A 24,820-nucleotide genomic window follows, 5' to 3' on the forward strand; every position below is an offset into this window, starting at 1 on the left:
CACGGTAGGCTTAGTACAGTAATGCTGTCGGCTTCACTTCGTTATGCTGTCTGACGTGAATGTCAGAGAGCACCGCTGTTCTAAATGTTTCCCTCTGGTTGCCTGGCTACACTGGCATTTTTCTGGTTTTTAGCAGGGTTATTTATTGCTATTGTACTCAAAATGGGAATGATTTGGCTTTCTAGTGTTTTCCCTACTATCAACATTGATTCTGGGATTTTATTTAGCGGTAAAGCGAAATTCGTACTCGTAAAATAATGTTTTCAAATGAACTTTATGTTGATGCGGTAGTTAATACCATTTTTAGTTAGGTTTTCTTAAGTCAGCTCTAATAACAGGTAAGACGATGTCTTGTTTTGTTTTGTTTGTTAAATTGCAAAACAAAATAGTTTTCAAAGGACAGAAACGCGTTTCCCATTGGTTAAACTGAGCCAAACTCCCAGTATAATAATGAACTGCAACAGTTTATTGTGTTTATTCGGATGCATGTTGCCGTCATACTATATATACATTTGTATTTATCTTTTTGTGTGGCTTTTAAATAAGACACCCTTGTTCTAGTGTTCAAGATATACAACTCTAAAGCCCCAGAGAGACATGAATCCAGTTGTCACCTCTGTGGTTTAAGGGAAGGGAAAATGACATTGATTTCAGCCTCATTTGGCACAGCTCATAGGAAGGACCTTGAAAAGATTAGTACATGGTTATAACAGAAGGCAAAAAAAATAAATAAATCCCTGAGGTCACTAGTATTATAACTCTGAACAACTTCTTAAGTATGACTACTACAAGAAGATTACGAATGCTCTTTTCTTTAGTATGCTCACTAGTAGTGTGTTTCACATTCAAGGTTAGCACATTGGTTAAACAATCAAAATTTTTACATAAACATTTTGAACACAATCACAGTCTAAATATAGTAGAAAAGTCAATGCATGTGTTAAACCCAATACTAAATAATGTAAAAACACTAAAATACAGTATTTATTTTTATATATATATATATATATATATATATATATATATATATATTTTTTTTTTTTTTTTAAAACTAGAACCTATGCAACAAGACTGTTCTGACTTCGGTGTCGTCGACAGAATCTTTTTTAAAAAATATATATATATATATATATATATATATATATATATATATATATATATATATATATATCTTGGCTCTTGTCTTGTCCATGTCATTTGGTAGCATGCTCTATAAAAGGCATTCCTACTCAGTCTGAATGTTTTGATTGGCTCTCGGAGAAATGTATTAGCACTCTTCCTGACCCTTCATACCAACTGCTCCCTCCTGTAAAGGTGCACCTCTTATAATAAATTATTCTCCCCTACTTACTTAAAGCTCCCAGGCAGTCCATTCCACTGCATAGTATTCTGCCGTGATTAGGCCTTCTGGCTCAAGATGATTTGATTTATAAAACTGAAGCTTCAATGCCCATTAACGTGTGACTAAATTAGAGAAAAAAAAAAATGTCAATATGATGCGTTACTTATCATTTGTATTATTTTGACAAATATATACATTTTCTTAATATTAATTTTCTTACCTCTTTAATATCCATTACAGTATTTGCAATCAGCATGATTCTCAATTGTTGTTTCTGCTTAGATCATTGTTTGTCATTTTTCTAAAAATACATCCATGTTGATTGTGGAGAAAGTGAGGTAAGAAAGCATATTACCATATTATTGTCCCAAAATTCTGTATTATGTATCTAATAACTGCCAAAGTAATGGTAAACTGGCAATAACAGAAACTGTGATTTTTGTGTGTGTGTTTTTTTTTTTTTTTTTTACGTTTTACATTTGACTTGAGACTAATGAATGCCTCATTTTTAAAAGGTGTTCTGGAAACAGCAGCAGCAGAAGTTTACACAAAACAAAAATGTGGTCCTCATTCTCTTTCAGTTGAAGCAATTCATAGCTATAAACTTGAGTGGTATAATGTATCAATATGTGTGTAACGCGCTTAGAGTGATACAGGACCAGAATCATTACATATGTACTTGTTCAACAAAAGGTTTTTGAATGATGCTGTAGATATATAATCAAACTCCCTCATTTTGGCTTTGTCTTTTAATGGTCAGATCATTTTATCTGTTTGAATAAGAGCCTATTCACAAGTTGGCCATTCCTCCCATAGGCAGTACTACAATCTGGAATGGAGTTTATGATATAAGCAGGTGCTTCATGTGAAGCTGACTGTTCTGTTTAGGAACAGGGCACGAGATGAACAGTGTACTTCTGATCTCCGGTCACAAGCAAATGTTAGTGACAGGAGTGATCCAAAAGAAAAGTAATTGAATGGACCTCCTGTTGAATATAAACCTGGGGTCTTGAACACTGGACTAAAATGCTGGTAGGAGCTTGTGGCAAAGTGGTTAATAGTGTGCAGGTGATTAAAGAACAGACAGACAATTGTAATTCAAGTGCAAAGGTTTTATTTGTCTAGTGCCGTTATTGTATCCCCACATTAAACACAAAACACATACACAAATCTCTTTAGTGTGTGAATTGGTGATTGTGGTATAACGCAAGTTACTGTGAGACAAGTGAAGTGCTGTTCCAAGTTTGTGCTGACCTCTGGCGACAAGTCCGGAACGTGTTAGCTGTCTAGTGATACAAGTAACAAATAGACAAACAAAACAAACACTCACGATTCTTTCCACAACAAACACAGGTCCTTCCGGGTCACTTTATAATAACTAAAATGAAGGAACAGATAACATTGCTTCGACCCCTATTTATACCGTCACTCATGACACCTTGGTAAACGATTGCAGCCGCTCCTCCAATCCGCGGCTGCCACATCATTTCCCTTCCAGGTCAATGAGTTAGTGTACCGAAGCTCTGTCTTTTTTCTATATGACGACTTCCTTTTAACCCTCGAATGAAGTATCAGGCCAAGTAGTTCAGAGTACTCTGTTCCTGTTACTTAGCGCCTTCACAAGTCAGGAGGGAGATTTACCACCAAGAATCGTTGTCTTTCTGACACAGAGCCATAGAGATGAACCTAAGAAATCTCAAAATGTAAAATGCATTTTAAACATGAATAACCTCTTAATAAATGTATCAGTTACACAGAGGAAATGAAAACACAGGTCAGGCCCAATAATTAATTCCTATGTTAAGGGTTTTGAGATAAGTTGATTGGTCTGAATTATTTTATTCTGCTATGATACAAAGGGGGTTGTTTGAAGTAATTTGTCCCTGAGAGATCTCCAGAATCCCATACAAGCTTTGATTTAGTAAAGCAAATTTAATTTTGTTTGCTTTATGCAAACCAGAAGGGGCTGTGGTTCTCTCTGATTTCACTGGAGGGGGAAAAGCATACTAATGGGACCTGCTGTAATGTATGCACTAACAGAATTAGATGTATACAGATACTTAATATAACAGCGCAATACACCGCAAGCATTAGCTCAAAAGTACACAGAAGCAGACCAGCACAATTCCTTTGAAATGAACACTTAAGGTGTTTATAAAGCTGTTTTTTTTTCATACTGTACATATCATGTGCTTTATGTCTTTATAATAATGCTTTCACAAACATTTTCTGGCCTCTTATTAGCTTTATTAGCCGCTCTTCATGTCTTTGTATCTCTTAATGCTGTAGAAAAACTGCAACATTCTGGTACTTTGGTGTGTCAAAGTGGTTTGCAGTGCGCAGGTGTAGAGGTGATGCAGTGCTCAGTAATAACAGACACAAGACAGTTCACGGTGAAAAGTAGCTCTTTTATTTGGCTGGGTTGCATGCTCGCAATTTTTAAATAATAATAACTGGCTCTACACACCAGTGTGTATCGCTCAGTTAAACTACAGGGTTCAGTCCCGAAATAATAAGACACAAAACAAGACACAAACACAATACGGTCACAAGTCCAGAGTGAGATGCTCTTAGTGAAAGTGGTGATTTACACGTTTATACATGCACACTGGTGAAGTGTAGTCTGAGTTTAATTGCTGGCTGGTTAACTAAGTTTAGCCTTCTATAATGACAAATATAACAGCTAAATAGACAGGCAAAGCAACACACAAAATCTCAGTTTCTTTTTCGTTCGTACGTCCTTTACAGGTCTTTCCGTAACCATAACAAAGGAACAGATTGCTTCGCCACATCCCTTGATATACCCTCAGGTAGCGAGTGCAATCACGTAGTAAGAGGTGAAACAAATATTTTGAAACCATAGTCCTTTCAAACACACAGACAATAATGAAATGGCATTATTATTTCAAGCTATCAAAGTAAAAAGATAAGAGAATTGTGTTCAACCCATGTAATTTGTCTGGTGTGAGACCCACAGCATTATCTATATCTAATGCTGATTTTTCTATTTTTGGAGGTAAAAGGTTTAGTCAGTTCATTTAGTTCTTAGCTTACATATTGGTTTGGTTTGTTATTATCTGTTTAACCACTTTTGTGATGTTTTCAAAGTGTACCAAATATTTGGAATCCCAATGAAAGTGAATGACAGAGAACCATTTGACTACATGTAAAAATCGTCTGTTTTTCACAGTTGATCTTTAAAGACAAATACCTGATTATCAGTGACTTAACCCCCTGGCTTACAGTAAATGAGAATGGCACTCCAGTTTATTATTTTATTAATTGCTTTTGTTTTTCTAAAACGAAAAATCTTTATCTGATAGAGACAGTGTCCTTTCACGTTCAGAATACTGTAACTCCCTTTGCGGTCCACCCCAGCCTTCAGTGACAGGCATTATCTGTTAAATATACTAATTCTAAGTACTGCTGAACTCGCCACTTGCAGCAATTTTGTAGTACTTTCTGGTAAGAGAATACTATCAAAGCATTGTGTTCCTGGTCCCAGCTAGCCTTCATAAAAAGTGACATCAACAGGGATCTGTTATTACTATATCTGCTATTGTCTATAAACATGGTACTGATTATGCTATTTATATGTTATGATTAGAAATTATAGCATTGAACTACAATACACGTTTTGAAATATTTTTTTTCTATAACATGGTATAAGCAGTTTAGATGTGGGGCGTGGATGGGTTTTACTGCCACTGCTCCACCAGCCCTGGTAACTCTGCATGTTCTGGCAGCATCTGCTAAGGCCTTTTCCCTAACAGCTGTTGCTGCAGGTCCAGTGGTGGTTATTGTGTTAATGTTGTTCCCTCCACAGCCTGCTGGACAGGCACATTCTTCATCAGTCACAAGCTTGAGGGATGATTAGCGTGTACTCCAATATACGTGCATGTGTCTTTTTATTTTTTGTCTTATTTGCTCTCACAATTCTGTATTATGTTCTTCTTTTTAGCCCAGAACTAACCTGGAGAGATGTACAGCACCTCATTGCCAAAACAGCCAAGATCCCCAATCCAATGGAGCCGGGCTGGTGGATCAATGGAGGTGGCTATCACATCCATGACAGGTACTCCAAAGCATTTACGCAAACTACAGATGGTGTTTCAGTATGGTATCGGACGAAGACCGTTTCATTATCCACAAAGATTTAAAGCAGCTACATCAATAAGGAATTAGTACAAGCCAATATTTAAAGATAATAGAGTTTGCAGTGTTGCTAACTGGAAGTATCGACAACTGAACTGCACAATAGGAATAATTAGCCAAAGGAAAGAGAACAACTAAACATTCTTCTAATTGTGTCAAAGCGCAGCACATGGTGTTTAAGAAACATTTAATATAACTTAATAATTTAATATGAACAGGTTTGCTTGTTTCAGGACAACTTGCATTTATTCAGTTGAATGACTGCAGGTTGGGGAGTCCAGTAAAGTACTATAACTATGTGTTGTATAATTGGCTAGATTTACTGTAAAGTTAAGTCCTTCTACTTTAAATTGTAGGAATAACTTTAAAATAATTCCACCAACTTTAAAATAACTGTTTTGAATACTAGTATACATACTTGATTTGAAGGCAGTACCATATATTTGCTAGAAATAAATGATAAAAAATAAAATAAAATAAATGCTCAGCTTGGTAGCCCAGTTTCATTGTGCCTAACTTTTAAATGTTCGGTAGGGTTGTCCTGTTCTACCTACAATTAAGTAAGCATGCACTGAATCTGTAAAATCAGGACACCACTGAATATTCTTGGGCAGTCAGAAAACCTAGAAATGAATCACATCAGGCTGGCTGTTTCTTCATATAAATACAGTATAAATAAGAGAACACGAGTCGGGAAGCAAGAGAAGTGTTCCTATAGCTGAAGTGTTCTAAGACAGAGTTAGCTACCAGACACAATAAATACATATGTATTACTTGTCATGACGCATGTGCATCAATGTAGGAAATTAACTGAATAAGTAAAAAAAAAGCAACAGGCAAGTGTAAGTGTGGCAAGGTGCCCCGCCACTGTTCTGATTTTGTTCTTTATGTTGAATGTGGTGTGTTATTGTTGGTGTATATATATTGGTGCACAGGATATAATGTAGGATATGTAGCATGAGTGATGTAAACTATATATTTGTATTTAGGCATGGGGATTGGAGAAATATTTAAAATATGTAGTAGTATGTGAGCACTGGGATTGCACAAATTAGTTCACGTGCTGGGATTCAAGTGAATGATTAATTTGTAATTGAATCCCAGCACAGCTGTATATATAGATGCATGAATCACTCACTCGGAGTTGGGTGTTCGCAGTGGAGAATGGGAGAGAGAGAGAGAGAGAGAGAAGGAGAAATATTATTAAAAAATAACAATTGCTGGAGGAACCGCATGACACTTGATTGGGTTTGTCCACTGTTTGTTTTTTGTCTGTCTGTTTGTTTGTTGGGCTGTCTGTTTGTTTTGCCGTTGTGCCGTTTTGTTTGTTCAGTGATTTGTTTTCTGTCTAAACCTTTTATTTCAATAAACCGGCTCAACAGCGCAATTCACCAGTCCTTTCTGTCTACTTCCTGCTAGAAAACAATTGAGCACCATCATCAAAGTTTCAGTGCCTGTAATAGAAAACCATGATGGCTCAAATTGCGCCTATATGACACACATACTGAGCAGTGACGCAGTAGGTCCTCAACTCTATCCTTGGCTGCATCATCCAATCAATCATTTCCAAATAGAAGGGTCCAAGACAAAAGGGACCCTTTCACCTGTGAGATCTATATGTTATGTTATATACTTCAGCGATGGATACTATTGCTTAAGTTTGGTGCTTCTAAGTACTACTGAATTTACCTGAAGGCAATTTAGTAGTATGTTTTGGTAAGAGAATATTGTACACTATATTCAGGGCCCCTGAAGCACATCATAACAAGTATCCTCAACAGTAGCACATTAGTTTAGGTATGTGTTATATAAACAACTTACTATGCTGTAGATTACGATCAGAAATAATAACACTGAGTTACAATACACTTTTGAAATATTTGTTGTAACATGTTATAAGAATGTTATATGCTATTATATTTATATAACCACTTGTAACAGAACCCTAAACAACTTAATAAGACCGCTCCAACACTGGCAGGCGTAATTAGTGCTTAAGAGGGGTCACTAGCGGGAGAGCCTGGCTATGGAAGAGAGCCAAACAGGCTCAGCCTGCATTTTCAGAATAGTGCAGACAAGCCAAGAAATTGAGAGCAGCCACCAAATTCCCAGAACCTGCAGTGTTTACCCTTTGCGCAAAGTACAGCTATTCATAGAGTATGCAGTCATATTTATAGGACCAGGCAATTCCCTTTCAAACAGGACTGGAAGTCCCCAGAGGAAATGCAGTGCCATCACAATTTTTATCTTTATTATCTATAGCTTATTGGATAGCACCCTAGGAATAAGTTTAATTTATTTATTGAGTCTCTTGTGACAGCAGAGATACAACCCCAAGATTGCTTCAGAATACAGGACACAAAATCCATGTCTTTTTTTTTTTTTTTAGATGGCTACCACACACCTCCATGAAGCCATACTGGCAAAGGCTGTTGCTTTGAAGGCATGTGTAAGTGCTATAGGCTATTGCAGGGCCAGCCTAGTCTATTAAATAACACTGTATTCAATATCCCAGTTAACTAAATGGTTAGCAATCTTTAGAATACAATGCAGTGGCGTGTCACATTTTAGACATTATGTATTATTCAACATCCAAATTCCATTGCAATAATAGTTGCAATTTTTTAAAATTAAAGGCTCGAAGTGGAATCCTAAGCAAAATAGAAATTACTGCTTCAAACCTCAAGAAGCAGTTGCATAACACACATTAAAGAACACTGTTGATGGTGTAAACATCTCACATGTCTGTTGAAATGTTGTACGTGGGCTGATTATTTTCCTGCAGTCTGAGAATGGTCGAGAACACGACTTATGACTGCCTTTTGTGGGGTAAAATTAGATCTGGCATTTAATTTCAAGATATCCGCTACCAATCTGTCAAGTCTTCATTTTGCGGGTGCCCCCCAGAATTGCTGACGCTTGCTGCTAGTTCCTGGTGCTTTCATCTTTCAGAGACAATAAACATGTCACTCTGCTGGGGTGAAACGCAATCTGGAATTAAATTTACTGCATATAAAATATGGTGCCACTTTTATTGGTTCAAATACTTGTCATTGATAATTTATTTGCAGTCGGCTGGCGTTCGTGATGTAAAGGTGTACTGGAGTCATTCTACTCCATTACAGAAAGGAAGTATGAAAGCCCTTTATACCCTACTCTATAGGTTTTATAGGTTTTTTTTTAGAGCAAGGGTGGTCAGCTGGGAACTGTTAAATCTAAGGAGAAAAATGTTGGACTCAGTCTACATCTCCCTAAAGGGGTATAACATCACTGCATATCATCTACATTTTCCTAATATTTAAATCCCAAATACATTTGTTTGTATTATTCTCTATGGTTGTTTTTACTTAGATTGTTGTTTGCCATGCTTATTCATTTAAAAAAAAAAAAAAACACAAATAATTTCATGAAATGAAGTACTGTATAGATGTTAGAGTTGCACTCTGTTTTTGGGCTAGAAACGTAAAAATAAAATAATCTCAGCTGATTGTCCATCCTCGTTTTAGCCCTGCCAACCCCCTCATTGTTAACTAAGTTGATATATTACTGCTACTATAGAAGGCAAGGAACCTCACAAAGACAAAGTCAAAATGCTTGCACCTCAGTGGACTAGTCCTGCACAAATTACTTGTAATAAATTCAGAAATAAATAAAGTAACCCTCACTCCCTTCCCCCATAAGTTAAGCATTGCGCTGGAGGTTGAGCAACATTGATATGTTGCTTCGTCTCGCTAGTCTTTTTAGAAGGAAACATTAAGTAAGCATGGCGTATACATGTCTAAGCAGAAACAGTCGTGGAGAATTACAACAAAAACACATAGGATGTTAAACATGTAAGAAGTTAAACATAAGGACATTTTGGAGATTATATAAAGTGTCCCTTTCACATAAATGATAGTAGCAATTCATTACAAACAACTCTGTGCTAAGAGTGTCAGCCTGCCTGCAGCAAGCACACCAAACCACTGTGTGACACAACAAGCCTAGTGAATAAATGTGCTTTCATCCAGGACCATCCTGGTGCCATCTGGGAAGTAGTAGTCTGGTCACCAGGGGCCTCCTGACAGCTGCCATACCATAGGAGCTGTGTGGAAAGATGGAACAATGTTTCTTCATGTAGTCACAGTTTTAACAGGCTGAGTTCCAGCCAACCCCCCATCCCCCACCTTTACGAACCACACCACTGCCACAGGAGAATTCCTGTCAGGACTAAAACAAACCAAAATAAAAGTATGTCGTTAATATACATCCCCAGATATATGCAAAAATATAAGTGTGAGATAAAGATGGACGGATGTACAGACAGACAGACACCGCTGTATATCCCCAGGATCTGATATTCTCAGTAACCTATGCTTAATCATGTTAATACAAAGTTTCATGACAGTTCGATAAGTGGTTCTCCAGAAATATGGAAAAATGTGTTTAGTGTAAGCCGTACGTGTGTACATGTACATGCAGAGTTAAAACAGCCTCCCCATCTCATCGCCAGGACAGGGTCTATAAGATAGGAGTTTTGCTTACAAGTGATGGCCAAAAATAAAATACGGTTACCCTTTGAATTTAAGACTCTCTCGAATTTAGATCTATTAGGCATATTGGTAAAGCATATTGTAAATTGGTAAATTAACAAGCCTGTAACAACAACACATTTCTCCTAGTCATCATCCTCTGAGATAGAGGAATTCTCTTGATTACTTGACATTTCCCAGACAATGACCCCTGCATCTTTGAAAATGGCTGCCTGTATGTCATGGATGAGTCGATGATTGTCTACTCAGGCAGTCATGTCTTTTGTTGGCGAATTTAATACATGTATCACTATACTTGAATTTAATACACATATCACTTTACTTGAATTTAATACACATATCACTATACTTGAATTTAATACACGTATCACTATACTTGAATTTAAGATGCAGGCCATTTTTGAGAAGAAAACATTGTTTTAATAAGTGCATCTCAAATTAAAAAAAAAAAATGGATGAAAAGTAATTACCATAAAATGAATAAGGATTCTATACACATGAAAAAAATAAGAATGGGGCAATAGACAAAGAGGATATCCACAATGGTAGTTTTATTAAAGGGTTAATTTCAGAAATGAGCATCTGTATATGACAGATGATATCAAGCTATTGTTAAATAATACATTTATAAAAATGGTTGCAGTAGTAAGGCATGTTTCTCTTCCTTGCACAACACTGATTCCTTTTGGTACTGCTGACTGTAAACTGATGCTGATCTTCCCTGAAAAGAACTCCTGTACAAAGCTCCTGTTCAAAAGCAGAACAGCGGCAGATGAAAGGTGAGGGTCTGACAGTTCAAAGCTGTTTCATCACGTTCCAGGTGCAGTGCTGCAGAGGCAGGAGTCTGCCAAAAGCACCTGATCCCTGAGAGAGAGGGACAAGACTCTCCTTAGATGAGAGGGTAATTCAAGTTTATGCACTTCAGAGCAATTTAGCAATGTGCTGCCTTGTACGTGAGGAGCTAGTCCGGTATCTTCAAAACAATATTTCATTTCTCTTAGAGTTATCATTCAATGGGACCCTATAATGCCATGGGTAGCTTTGAGATTTGAGAGTTTTTAAGATGTATTCCTGGTAGGAATTGTTATTGATTTTTGATATTTAGATTATTATTATTGTCAAGTCTTAATTCCATAGATAAATCAAAGATAGATCTGTATACTGTGTGTATATGTGTGTGTGTGTGTGTGTGTGTGTGTGTGTGTGTGTGTATATATATATATATATATATATATATGTATATATATATAAAAATACACGTAACAATTTCGCTGCACAGCTGTCAAGCTTCTTGTACTTCGTTGGTTCCCGATGTCTCAATGACCAATTGTAAATATACTGCATGCGGTAGCTAGAGAAATGACAGAACAGCTTGTATTAGAAACACGTAACCAATAAGTATTGGTTTTCAGTTAAGAACAAAATAAATCTTTATGGTTGATTCCGTTCACTTGCAATGCGTGTTTGTCACTGGTGAATAATCAACTGAATTCTTGATTTTGGTTTCTGGATTTCGCTGTGCCGTCTTGGTCCCCCTCAACCTAACCTACCAATTTACCTAATCTGTCAACCAAATTTTTGGAAGGTAAATTTATATAATAAATGCAAAATGTGTGTTTGGGAGAAAGTCGGGATACTTTTTATTGCTATGTCAAGGCGATCAATCATGAATACAATGTTATCATTTCTTTAGAAATATATAGTATGTGCACGTAGACCTTTTGTTAAGTATATTCCATCTGCAGCGTTCGGATAAAAAAAATAATAAAACCTGTTTCTTTGTTTATTTGCTTCACAGCCATATTGTTTGTGGTCAATAAAGCAAATAAGAATAATTGTTGCTTTGTTTTTATTGTAAAAGCAGGTTTTTGTACTGTAGTTCAAAGTAACATTACAGTTAAAAGTTAAGGGAGTTAATGCATTCCCCATAAGTTTGCATTAAAGAATATACAGTATTTATTCCAAGTACTCAGGGCTTCAAGGTAATGTTGCATTTTACTCGCCAAAATACATTTCACTCACTTAATGTCTAAATTGGGGAGTAAATACTCAATGACCTAACCCTTATCTGTGTGTGTGTGTGTGTGTGTGTATTTATATATAGAAATACAACCCTATCAGGAACGTAAATTGACATTTTTAGAAACCCGAAATCTTTTCGTGTTCGACTTCGGGTTGTCTTGCGAATGACCCGATCACTATGCAGAACATTCACTTTACCCAAAGCTGATTTGAAGATCCAGTATAGATCATCCTTTCATGTAAAGGTGAGACTAGTTTGAATTATTCTCAGTGTAGCTTCACATGTGTTAAACTAGGCTACTTTGTGTGTGTGTGTGTCTATATATATATATATATATATATATATATATATATATATATATATATATAGAAAGAGAGAGAGAGAGAGACACACACACACAAAGTAGCCTAGTTTAACACATGTGAGGCTACACTGCAGAGATTCACTTATAAAGAAAAAAAAATCAGAAAGGATAAAAGTAAAGTAAGACAAATAGTCGCTTATATAATATAAATGAGCATATAAACATGTTCTCGATTACATGAAGGGATGAAATCAAAATAAACATGGTCTGGTTAGAATTGTACACTTTTTTTTATAGATTTATAATTGAGTGTTTAAAGTTGTGGATGAACATACAAAAAATATAATACAGTGCATTTCTCGGATGGTTTTTTATATAATATATATATATATATATAATATATTATATATATATATATATATATATATATAAAATCAAACCATCCAATTTATTTATTAATATTGTGTGAAACTGAAGATGATCCTGCATGCAGAGAAATTAAAGCTAACTTACTTTAAGAAAGAAATGCACTGTATTATATTTTTTGTACGTTCATCCACAACTTTAAACACTCAATTATAAATCTATAAAAAAAAAAAAAGTGTACAATTCTACCCGTAGACCATGTTTATTTTGTTTTCATCCCTTCATGTATGCAAGAACATGTTTATATGCTCATTTATATTATATAAGCGACTATTTGTCTTACTTTACTTTTATCCTTTTTATGATTTTTTTTTTTTCTTTATAAGTGAATCTCTGCAGAATTGTGGGATTGTAGTACTGGGCAGGGTTTTATCTCTGATGAAACTCAACAAAGAAATACATATTCCCGTTTCCTCAGTGGTTGCTGGAGTCAGTTGCATTTGCTAGTTTTGCAACATATTGTAACGGGCCGGCTGGTGCGCTCGCTGCTGCACTATGGACAGTGTAACCTATTCCCCTGTTTGCCACTTTGCCAAACACTGGAACTCTGGTCATGCATTAGTCTGCTTCATACTGGGTGCAACTTGCGCCCGTGCCGACCCCTGCCAGGCAGAGCAGGGGATTCAAGGTATTCAGGGGACTGGGATAAACAGCGAGTACTGATTGGTGCAAAAGTAATTACACTTTTGCAATGTTCTAAGAGTTGTGGGAGGAGACCAGTGTGCATGCTGGCAGTGTGAGAGTGTCAGTCCTGGGTGCTGATGTCCCTGTGTCATTACTGCGTTGCTGTGCAAATACTTCTCAAAAGGTTATTACTTGGAAAATTAGTGATTTGTTCATAGTATTGACCATAATCTGTACCATACTGATTGGTCCTAGCTATGGTTTATACTGTTTATATTTATCTTTCATCCAAAAAGAACAGTAATACTTTGAATAAAACACACCATCAGTAATGATTATAATGACTTTGTTTCCATGTTTACACAGTAAACTAGCAGCTAGTTTAGGATTTTGAGACCCGGAAGTTGTTTTTTTCATACACTTAACCAGCCCTTAACGTATCACTTAAAAACATTCAGAAAAACGACACAAGATTTTCAACACAAAGCAAGGGCGTGATAATGTTGATAGCGTTGGTGAAGGGTGACAATGGAATTGAAATCAGCACAGCCAAAATGGCTGTTGGTCGTATCCCTGATTGGCTCAGGGTCAGTATAGAATGGTAAAAGGGTTCTATTATCCCAACTGTCCCCTACGACTGCCTCTCTAACTTACAGCCTTTTTTAAAAGCAACACAATTGACTTTTTATTTGTTTGTTTGTTTATTTTTAAACAAATAAAAAATAAAAACAGCTGTTTCACGAAGAACATGTTCAAACTAGTAACTCAGAGCAGGTTCGATCATAGTTATACATTTTGGTTCCACAATTTCCCACAAACTGTCTTTGTTACCGACTGCTGGACTACATAGAGTGAGTAACACATAAAAGAATATAGCAGGGGATGCCCACAGAGGATACAAATAAAAGATCTGTTCTGTGTACCACATGTAAACAAAAAAGTGCTCTGTTCTACTTAAGGACCACATACAACCTATGCTGTAATCTTTGTAAAATGTTACTTTTAATCTCAGTGTGAGCTATGAGGTACAGACCGTTGTCAGGGAAGCTGTCAAAGCTGGATGTACGAGACAAGACTGTCAGTAGTGGAAGGACTTGTAGTCAAGGAAAGGCAAGAATCATGTTATGCCTCGTTGATTAAATAGTCTCTTTCATGGATAATAAAAGGTCTTACATGAAATCCTGAAAAAAAGGGGAAAGATTTGAAAGCGGGGGTATTGAGGGTTAGTGGATCAGAAAAAGCCTGCATCCGAGATAGATGTTTTGAGAATTTCTGAATTTCTGAAATAGCAAAACTAAAATATACAGTACCTATCATAGGTCTGAGCTCACCACCACAAAAAAAATAAAAAAAGATTACATTGTAAAGAAAACCTGGTGAAACATTCCAACTATAAGTAGCCATCTTGAGTTTTTCATTTTTATCATTCAAAAACAAATGATGGACTCATCTGAGTTTGTATTTCACAATTTAATAATTTCAACATCTAATGGATTATTTTTTGTCCTTTTACAGGTATTAGTTGAAATTACTAAATTGTTAGAAATCAGGTAGAAATTGGGACTGCGGCCATTTGCTTATTGTTTACCGTTGAACTGAATGCTTAGGCAACCAGTAAAACAGAAGAACTGTGAGTTAACCAGTAGAATATGAGCAGGATAATTCCAGTTACATCACTGTCAAATAGCTGCCATTGTTGAAGCATAGCTGTTGTTTCAATGAAGCCTCTTTATTGGCTTGCTTAAATTGTCCCCAGGTAGAGCCTTTTTGTGCATTTTGTTCCACAAATCTCCATTTGTGACCACCGTACAGATTTTCTCCCGTCTGTGGTCTACCGTACAGATTTTCTCCCTCTGTGGTCCACTGTTTTTTTTTTTTGTTTTTTTTGTTTTTTTTTTAACTCACATCTCTGAGGGCACAGGCATTGCTCCTTTCTTGTGAAAACAGTCACAGAATATTTATACGCTCCTCTATAATATATGCAAAGAACTTACAGGTAGAATCTCAAATATGTACCATATTTCCTGAAGCCAAACTGTCAGAGTTACACAGCTAACAATGTATGTGTGGGTGCCAAGTAGTAATTATATTAGTACTAAAGAAAAAAAAAAAAAACTAGGAAATAAAGCAAGAGTGTCAGTAAAGCCTATTTTTTGGCCCATTTCTAGAAAACTAGACAATATAGTTGACAATATGTCCTTCTTAGAAAAAAAATAATTTGATGCTTGTCTGCGTTTCTTATCTGTAGCATTGTACTTGAAACTTGGCTAAGGAGTCTGGATTTAGTTCTGTGGGAGAAATAGCATGTGATTTTAAGATGTCATCCTTGAATAGCACAGGTAATTTTTTGTCTCCAACTGTGACACATATATTTTTAAATAAAAGTAAATAATTCAAAATGTGTTATTCATGGAAGACATCTTCAAAATCTCAAAGTTATACCATTTCCCCCCTAGTATCAATGTTAAAGCCAGGTTGCCTGGTTAAGTTTGAAGTATAACCCTACAGAAATGAGCTGTCCTTTAGATAAATGCTTTGACAGAAAGTCATTATTAATGTATGTTATGTAAAGACATTGATAAAGACTTCTTGTTGAAACATTTATCTAAAAATATTACAGAGTTTCATTTTAGTACCTCTCCCTATATATCTTTGTGATGGAGTGTTTAAAGTTATGGAGGAATCTGGAGGTTATTTTCAGCAGGAAATGGAATAGTGGTGCCATAATGTACATGTTGATGTTGTAAGAAAATGTTAAAGGAAAAGTGGCCTCTGGTTTAGGGAAACAAGTGATTAAAGATGATGAGTTTACCAAATCAAGTGCAAAATCGCATATTATAAACAAAAAAAAACAAAATTGAGAAATTACAGTTCTAAAGTTGAATAACTTTTTGGGGATTCAGAGCTCTCAAGTTGTAATCTAATTTTCACACCGTGGTGTAAGCAGATTTGGAGCTTGTTTTAAGGAAAGTAATTCTCTGAATGCTGCAGTTTAATTTAGGTTTTAAACATACTTTCTTTTCCATGCATTATACTTGTTATATAAAAAGCAAACTTGAGCGTTCGTGAAGTGCCATGTTAATTTTAGTACCCCATGAATGTTCAAGGAGTATCCTCTATTTATGCTGGGTGGAAAAAAATGGTACAAGCAGTAGGTGGACACCAAAACATTCTTGCCATATCCCAAAAGGTGCACCACCATCCCTTATCAAAGGCAAGCCAATTGAATGTTTAGGGTGGACTTGAAAACCAACCAACCAATCCCTCAAATTATAAGTATACAACAATGGTTCCAGAGAAAGCCCACAAGTTCTGTATTGCATGCCCGCAGTATTTATTTATTTATTTATTTTTAACAAAAGTGACTGTGATCACTGACATAGTAGGGCAGGTTAATAACTCATTTTTTGAAATCTGGTGAAACCTTAAAAAAAAAAACTATTGAGGCCGTAAAATTTAGAGAACACACTCCAATCAGAGTCTTAACAGTTCCGGATTTAAAATGATTGATGAGTAAACCTTTCTGTCTGTCAGTGTCTATCAGTCCAGACCTGTCTGGATAACTTCACTAAACTGGTATTAATTGTATGTAGTTTCTGTAACTACATGCCGTATGTAATTATGGTGTAATTGCTTAGACTTAATGTGGGTGGCGGTACAAGAATTGATGGGTAGATTGATAGAAACTGACATTAAGCAAGGTAGGACATTTTGCAGATAAATAGCAAGACAGATAGACAGACTGAAAGGGGGACAGGCAGGCAGACAGGCACAGTGGGATAGTTCAACCTACTTATAGACCATGATAAATTAATGAATCATTTACAGGTAATAGGATGCTGCCTACCATAAGACTTGAGCATGAGTGAATGTACCCTCTCTCTCTCTCTCTGTATGTATGTATGTATGTATGTATAAAAAATACACACACACACACACACACACACTGTATGTTAGCTTTCTGTTTTTCATTTGGATACCAAATAAAAAAAGACATAATCCTGCATTTGAGTCCCAAGTAGTCCTGCACATTCAGCTATGCTTCTCTGAAAGATATCTACAACACTTTCGTACAGCGGACAATAAAACACAATTTTACCATAACCTGCCCTCTGCCGAGACAAAAACAGAAATTAAAATATATTGTGCAGCACACTTTATTGCGGGAACTCTTAACCTCCACTGCCAGCCCAAGCAGGGCTGTGATGGATGCCCGGTGTCCCTTCATTTTTAATTGCTCATAAATTGTTGGTACTGTGAAATACTAAGTTCTCCTTATCCATATTACGGCAAGGGCTGGAGGTCAAGATAACACTAATATAATAGAGGCAGTACCAGGAGAAGATTTGGGTATTTGTAGTGTCACAGACACCATTCGTCGGTGCATGAAATTACATGGGCTCATGGTTTTCCTTAAAGCAAAAGCACCACGCCAGCCATTACAATGCCATGAATTTACAATACAATTAAAATCCATTAAGCACTGTGGCAGGCTGGCGAGTGGATAGAGGCCCAGAGACAGACTGCAGTTCAAAAAATATATACTTTTATTATAAATAAACACAAAATAAAAAGGCACAGGGGCAAAAATAATGATGTTTAAACACAAATAACCAAACAAAAAAAGCAAAACTTACAAAAATAAAGATTTCCAAGCTGGGCAATGCCTTCACTGGATTTAGAAAAATTTAGACAACCCAAACCCAAACCCAAACCCAAACCCAAACCCAACCCCAACCCCAACCCCAACCCCAACCCCAACCCAACCCAACCCAACCCAACCAAACCTGCTTCCTCAGCTCCCTCCCCCCAAATGAGAAGCAGAGGCCTCCTTTTATGTCAGGTGGCTGGGCGCTGATTGATCGTTAATTAACCTAATCAACTAATCAACCCCAGCCACCTGAACATAATAAACCCAGGCAGGTAGGGGAAATTAACCCCATCCCTGCCAATTTAAAAAGGGCAGAGCTTTGCTCTGCCACAAGCACCTAATTGAAAGTGATTTCTAAACAGAAAGTATTTGAACATAGCATTTGCACACAGCTAACCAATACTGGGTAATACTGGGTAACACTTATATTAAGTGTCTAAAATTCAAGTATGAGTGTGATTTACTATTAAATTAAAATGAAGTAAACAAAAAGCCCTACTTAACGCTAATAATAATTAATTATGAATTTGAGCACACATTTTATAAATAACACCCAAGATGTGTGGCATTTATCCTAAATTGATGCATACTTGAAATTTTATTTACAAAATGCTGCTCATATTCACATTCTTTTGCATAGTAATTTCGATTTTCAGTATTTTCCTTGTGATTATAGATACATTTTAATAAACTCCTCCTTTTAAATACCCACTAATTACAGTACATGAATTGAATGAAACAAAAAACACATATTGTTAAGAGTCCTTGCAACAGCATACTGTATATCAATTCGTAATTATTATGAATAATGTTTTTCTGAGGAGAATTTTTCAAGATCTGATTTAAAATGTAATCAATTGGGCATATCTTGTCTCCAATCCTGCAGTAACAATGGTAAATGCAGAGTGCTTGCAGAAATGTTTTATTAGATACCGTTACAGCTAAACAGATTTATCTTCACAGAGAGAGGACTTACCAGACAGCAGTTCTTATAATGCGAGTTTGCTAAACTGAGTCATTTTAAAAGTAATGTTTAAGCACAAGCCCCAACCACAGAACTTCTTGAGTAGCTCTCTCCTAAATTAAAATACATTCTTCCTTTTGTCCGCTTGTCAAAACCTGTGGCTTTTTAGCTGCTGTAGTGGTGGGTTTGTTGTCTGTTGTTTTTTTAATCACAAATCACTTAGCAGATATTAGCACATGGTGCTAAATAGTAAAATTCTTAAAGAAACGTCTTTTGTTGTCAGAATGTTTGTTCTTGAATTTATTATTTTTTTGGTATTATTTCTAAATTCAGCACTATTGAGTGTATAATAGTGATGGATGGTTGTGATAGAGATCGAATGACGCTGGGTATTAGATCTCCTTCCTGACCTGTGAGGGCACTAGAAAGAAGGAACAGAGTAACCTTAAGCAAATGGCAAGACAGTTTATTCCGTAGGGTAGGTGGAAGTCGGCCATTTAGGAAGGGGGCGGAGCAACAGCACCCAAGCTCACTGACCCGGACTGTAGACGGCGTGGCATCCGAGGAATGGAGGAGCGGATGCGCTCGTTAACCTAGGGGTCATGGGCGAGGGTATAAATAGGGGGGCGTAGCTTCAGTGATCTGTTCCTTTGCAGATGGTAAACAAACAAACCTAGAAGGAGCCCGTACAATTATGAAATAGAAACCATGAGTGTTCTGTGTATTCGTCTGTCTCGTAACACTGTTTGTTTTGTGTCGTTTGTCTTTAAAGAATACTCCCACGATCCGGAGCTGCAGCCGCAGGCCAGCATTAACCCTGACATCAACACTCACTTTTCACTTTGGAACTGTCTTTGCACCACCAGCACTTAATTCACACACTGTAGGAACTATATCTGTGTTTGTGTTTTGTGTGGGTGAGATGAGGCGGGACTTTTTTTGGTTGCGGGTCAAACCCGTGGGATTACAGACAGGAGTGATACACTCCGCTGTACCTCCTCCATCATTATTATTGTTTGCAGGTTTTGCCATAAGGCTCTGGACATTATAATCATTAATAAACACCCTTGCACCTGTAAATCATTCGTCTGTGTGATTAATCATATAGTATCCATAGCTATATGATTGTCTTAACAACCCTAAATAACACACATTGCATTGCTTTATATCACTGATCCTCACAACTGTGCCTGTGGACAATATTAGGTCAGTCAGACTAGTGTCCGAAATGACAACTGAGTAGGGGCCCTAAAGTAATTACAATCTAGTACTCCGTGCTCTCATATTTTAATGGGAATTTATTTTGTATTTCAGAATAAATAGGCAGTTAAATGGCAAAAAAAGAAACACTAAAATGAACCTGCCCTCCTCTTTATGCAGAATAGACATACAGCATGTGCCTGTGACACTGGTTTACACACAAACACAAATATACTGGGGATTTTCTGACCACTTCCCTTCTTTATGCTACGAACAATTACACTAATTACAAATCTAAAATAGAACAACTATTTAAAAACCCTGAAATAAAATGCCTTTCCTTTCTGATAAGACTTGACTGTTTGGAGTAAAGAGATTTGAAAGTGTTGCCCTGCTTCTATTAACAGAATCTTTTTTTTTTAATTTTTTTAATTAAGGTAATAAGATTGTTTTCGGGGGTTTGTTTTAAAGAAAGTCACAGGAAAAAAACACATGTTCAAGATGAAAAAAAAAATGTTTTCCATTAAACTTCAAGAGTTCAAGACACATTAACTCTGTGCATGGAAATTCGCTGCTTAAAAGAGTAAATCCTGGCTTGATTCTTTTTCTTTTTTTCTGTAGTGTATTGGACAAAGGCTGCTGTCCCGCCTTCACCAGAAAATCTGTATATGTACCCTGCTGTTTTCATTTGTTTTTGATCTGCCTCATTAAAAGACTATTGATGGCTCTAACTATTGTCCATGCCTAGGTAGTGATTTACAAGCACCGAGCTCTGACCATGTTTAGATTAATGGGAGCTCATGCAGTTTACAATTACCCTCAGGTCTTTCGGCCACACATGTTGGGTTTTGTGTCGGGGTCAGGTGCTTCTGTGAAAAAGAAACTCCAGAGCAGGCTTAAACCTGGGAACTTTTTAATAGGATTGAGTTTGTAATAGGATTGCGCAGGCTAACCAAAAGTGTATTGTAGGGGTAATGTGAGGGGTCAGACTTATTTTCCTGCTAATGTGGGTCCTTTTAAAATATAATTGCTTCACAATTTTTACACCGTTGTTAATGTAATGGCGAATAAAACTTTTTTTTTTTTTTGTGCATATAAATTGAAATTTTCCTCAACGCGAAACCATTTGAACACTTCGTAGCCACACTAAAAATCAGTTTGTGCTCCAGCTTTGTTTGAATGTTTACCTTTCGAAATTCATCCCTTGTGGTTTCTTTGATTTATTACCAGTGTGAATGCATTTGCCGTTTTTGAAAAAAATAATAATAATATTGACCTGTTTAAGACAACCTTTTTAACCCAGTGAATGACCTTTACAATTATTCTGGATGAAGTTTCACTTCTTCTGGTGGCCATTAACAGCAAACAAAAAGACTAGAGCATATATTAATAATAATAATAATAATAATAATAATAATAATAATAATAATAATAATAATAATAAAAATGCACTATTGTATGTTAAATTCCGTTTAATTTCCTAAACTTTAAACATTTAAACTTTACTATATTTGGAGTTTTTGTTGGTGCTCCACAACAGAAGTGAGGATGAGATATTAGGGTAGATGTAAGGATACGTACAAAGTGATTTGTGAGTGCAAAACCTCCCATAATGCAGCTGTAAAGTCTGATTTTAGCAGCCGCTAAAAATGTGGCGTGTGTAAAGTGGTGTTCACCTGGTGTTCTGCACCCACTATCAAATTAGCACTATCAAATTAAAACTTTGTATCTGTTAGAAGTTCTCATCAATTAAATGCATGTCTTCCTTCTTTATATGCACTATACTCATATATTGTCTTGAGGAGACATGCCATGAAGAAATTCTCCTAATTTGCCATCCCTTATTAACAGTTCATGTCTCAGGCAATATTTTCAATAAGCCACACAGATAAATGACAACAGTGGCATGTCTTTTCCAAACACACAAACACAGAGCTTGTGACCTGTTTGTCTTTCTATAGTTTAGAGACTGAAATAAAAGGAAATGGTTAAAGTGAGATCAATTTCTCTGGAAGAATAAAAATAGCCTGGACAGGTTCTCCATGAGTTAAAAGCATCACTCTACAGCCTTCCCCTCTGTGCTCCAGGTTTAATGTGCTCTCATTCTGAGCAGCTCAGTGATGGCAGTCTGGTTCACTGCCTCGCCATACTAATGAGACTCATCCATCTGTCTCCATCACTGCCAGCCTCTGCTTTCTGCTGGAAGTCAGAGATGACCACTCAGGACAGGTCCTTTCTAGGCTGCAGTACTTAATCATTTCTAAAAGTGCTAGATGGCCTCAGGCAGTGAAGGCAACAAACATTTAACCCCAGGTTTGTCAGCTCAAGCTCTCACACTTTGACTGGAAGCCACAATAACAACAACTAGATGTGTGTGTGTGTTTCTTCTCTTTGCGACTCGGCTAGCTTGCACCCTCTTTCTTAGGGCAAAAGGTTGAACAGAGGCTTGAGGCCTGCTGAGTTTTATTGTTACCTCCCTCTCATTACAAGGTCAAACCCTTTAACCAGATGCTGTCAACTTCTAACCTAGGTTACTTTCCTTTCTGTAACAAATACTGGTACAGTTTAGGAATGTCATCATTTTTTTCTTTTATGCCACAGGGAATTTTTAACGCAAGTTCTATTTTTAGCCCATCCGCGCAAAAAGATGCTGGCTTTATCATTCTGAGCATAATGGTGGCAACACCTTTCATTAGCAAAGTATTTTCATTGTGGCTAGAGCCTCTAATTCATTTTTCCACTCCATCTACTGCTCCATATGTCTCTGGAATCTGCCTTTTTTTCCCAAGGCTCATGTTAGTATAAAGCAATTGTCTGGAATGTGTAAGAATTAAGTATGCCATCATTCAGACTAGACATGCAATTAGAAGAGTTGCACCAATTTCCACCACTGAGACCCTGCCACTTTAATTTATCCTTCGTTCATCATGTATAGGGCTTGTCTGGGTTAAGGCCAATGGTATTATATAGTCCTATGCAGTGGAGAGCCATATGTGAATATCAGGGGGAGTGGTTAGCTGACAATGGTGAAATTGGTTAGCTTACATAATGTAGATTATGGGATCCTTTTAAAAAAAAAAAGCTAGCGGTCCTCCAGTTGTTTTGGAAATATCGCATGTTGGAACACATGTAAATCATGGAATTCAAACATGACGTATTTGAGGCAGTGCTAAAACATGTGGCTTTGTTTATATTGTTTGCTACCAATACAATATTGCATATATTTAAATGTAAGTTGGGCATTACTCATTTTCACATACAGCAGAATGTGTAGCCATTAATCCTCAAGATTGCTATCCCATAGGATTCTCAGAAAATATTGCTTCTGCACCCAAAATGACATATACACAGTTTTAATTAAACAGCAATTTAAAAGCATAACAGTTGTAGGAATAAGCACTCGTATTTAAATCGTTTTACCAAATATATATATATATATATATATATATAAGATGCTTTCCATTAAGTGTAATAATTACTCCTTTGCTGCTATAATTCTAAAATAAGACTGGATTTAAGAGGACTGGGGTACAGCAGACTTGTTACCATGGAGCCCAGTCATGAAAGCTTTATGTCATCACTGAACTAGTTTTAAAGAAACCATGCACCTTGGTTTGTTGTATTTAAAGCCAGTCCAATATAGTTTGCCTGCTTTTATTCTTGCATTTGATTGGAATGTCTTCTAATAGTGGGTTACGGTTCTTTTAATTGAGAAAAGAAAAAAAGACAGGAAATGCAAATGCCATTGCACACAAAGGGCTCTATTTAAACCCCAGTAACGCCTCCAAAAGCCCATTATACCCACTGGACGTGTGCCTGAATTACAGTGGTTTGACTGGTGCCAAAAGGGTTGAAAAAGATCAAATGCGTAATTGCTGGTCTGTGCTTAAATCAGCAAATTGAAAATACTTACCTTTCTATGTTCTTAATCTCAGTAATGAATGAAACAGGTGTAAAAAGCACCTTTTCAAATACAGATAGGTTGAAAGAAACAATACAAACAAAAAAACACTATAGAATAACAAGTGTACATCATCATTATTTGATTGTTTTCAAAGATGTTGGTCCTTTACAAAGATTGCAGCATATTTACTTAATGGAATAAAAATTAAAAAAAAAAAAACACAGTTAAGATCGAGGTACCCTAAATTAAACACAGATTGGTTATTTGGGGTTTTGAACTATTTCCAACAGTTTGTTCACTTCGGAATCTGGAGTAAACTGCTGTTGGTCGTCCAAACCATGATATTGTTTTTAGAAATTTCGTGATGCTGAGTATGGCTTCTGATATCACTTGATAGAGGTAAGTTGATAGGCAAGTCAGATTGTGAAAAGAGTTTACAGTAGAAAGATAATGAACAGTAATTAATACACTCATGACTCTTGACTATTCAAAGCCAGATGCAAAACACTGTGTAGACTCTTCACAAAAGTATTTAGATACAACTCACAATGTGTGCATATTATTATATTATTAGGAATATAATATATTCATTGAGAAAACAAAAATGTTGACTTTTCTCAAAAGCCTTAAAATAACAGCTAAAAACATGCATTTGCTAGTAAAAACTCCAATTGACACTAGAGTGATAAATCGAT

The 24,820-nt window shown here is 36.4% G+C and overlaps 1 protein-coding gene across 1 annotated transcript in view; it reads left to right on the top strand.

Moving 5' to 3' along the window:
- The window catches only part of LOC121316242 (PC3-like endoprotease variant B), a 316,516-nt gene that overhangs the window by 239,778 nt on the left and 51,918 nt on the right, over positions 1-24,820 (top strand). Inside the window, exon 14 of the mRNA XM_041251182.1 lies at positions 5,304-5,417. Within this exon, the coding sequence (XP_041107116.1) occupies positions 5,304-5,417 (114 nt within the window). The remainder of the gene's footprint in view (positions 1-5,303; positions 5,418-24,820) is intronic.

Source organism: Polyodon spathula, chromosome 5 (genome assembly GCF_017654505.1).
Source record: "Polyodon spathula isolate WHYD16114869_AA chromosome 5, ASM1765450v1, whole genome shotgun sequence".
NCBI lineage: Eukaryota > Metazoa > Chordata > Actinopteri > Acipenseriformes > Polyodontidae > Polyodon > Polyodon spathula.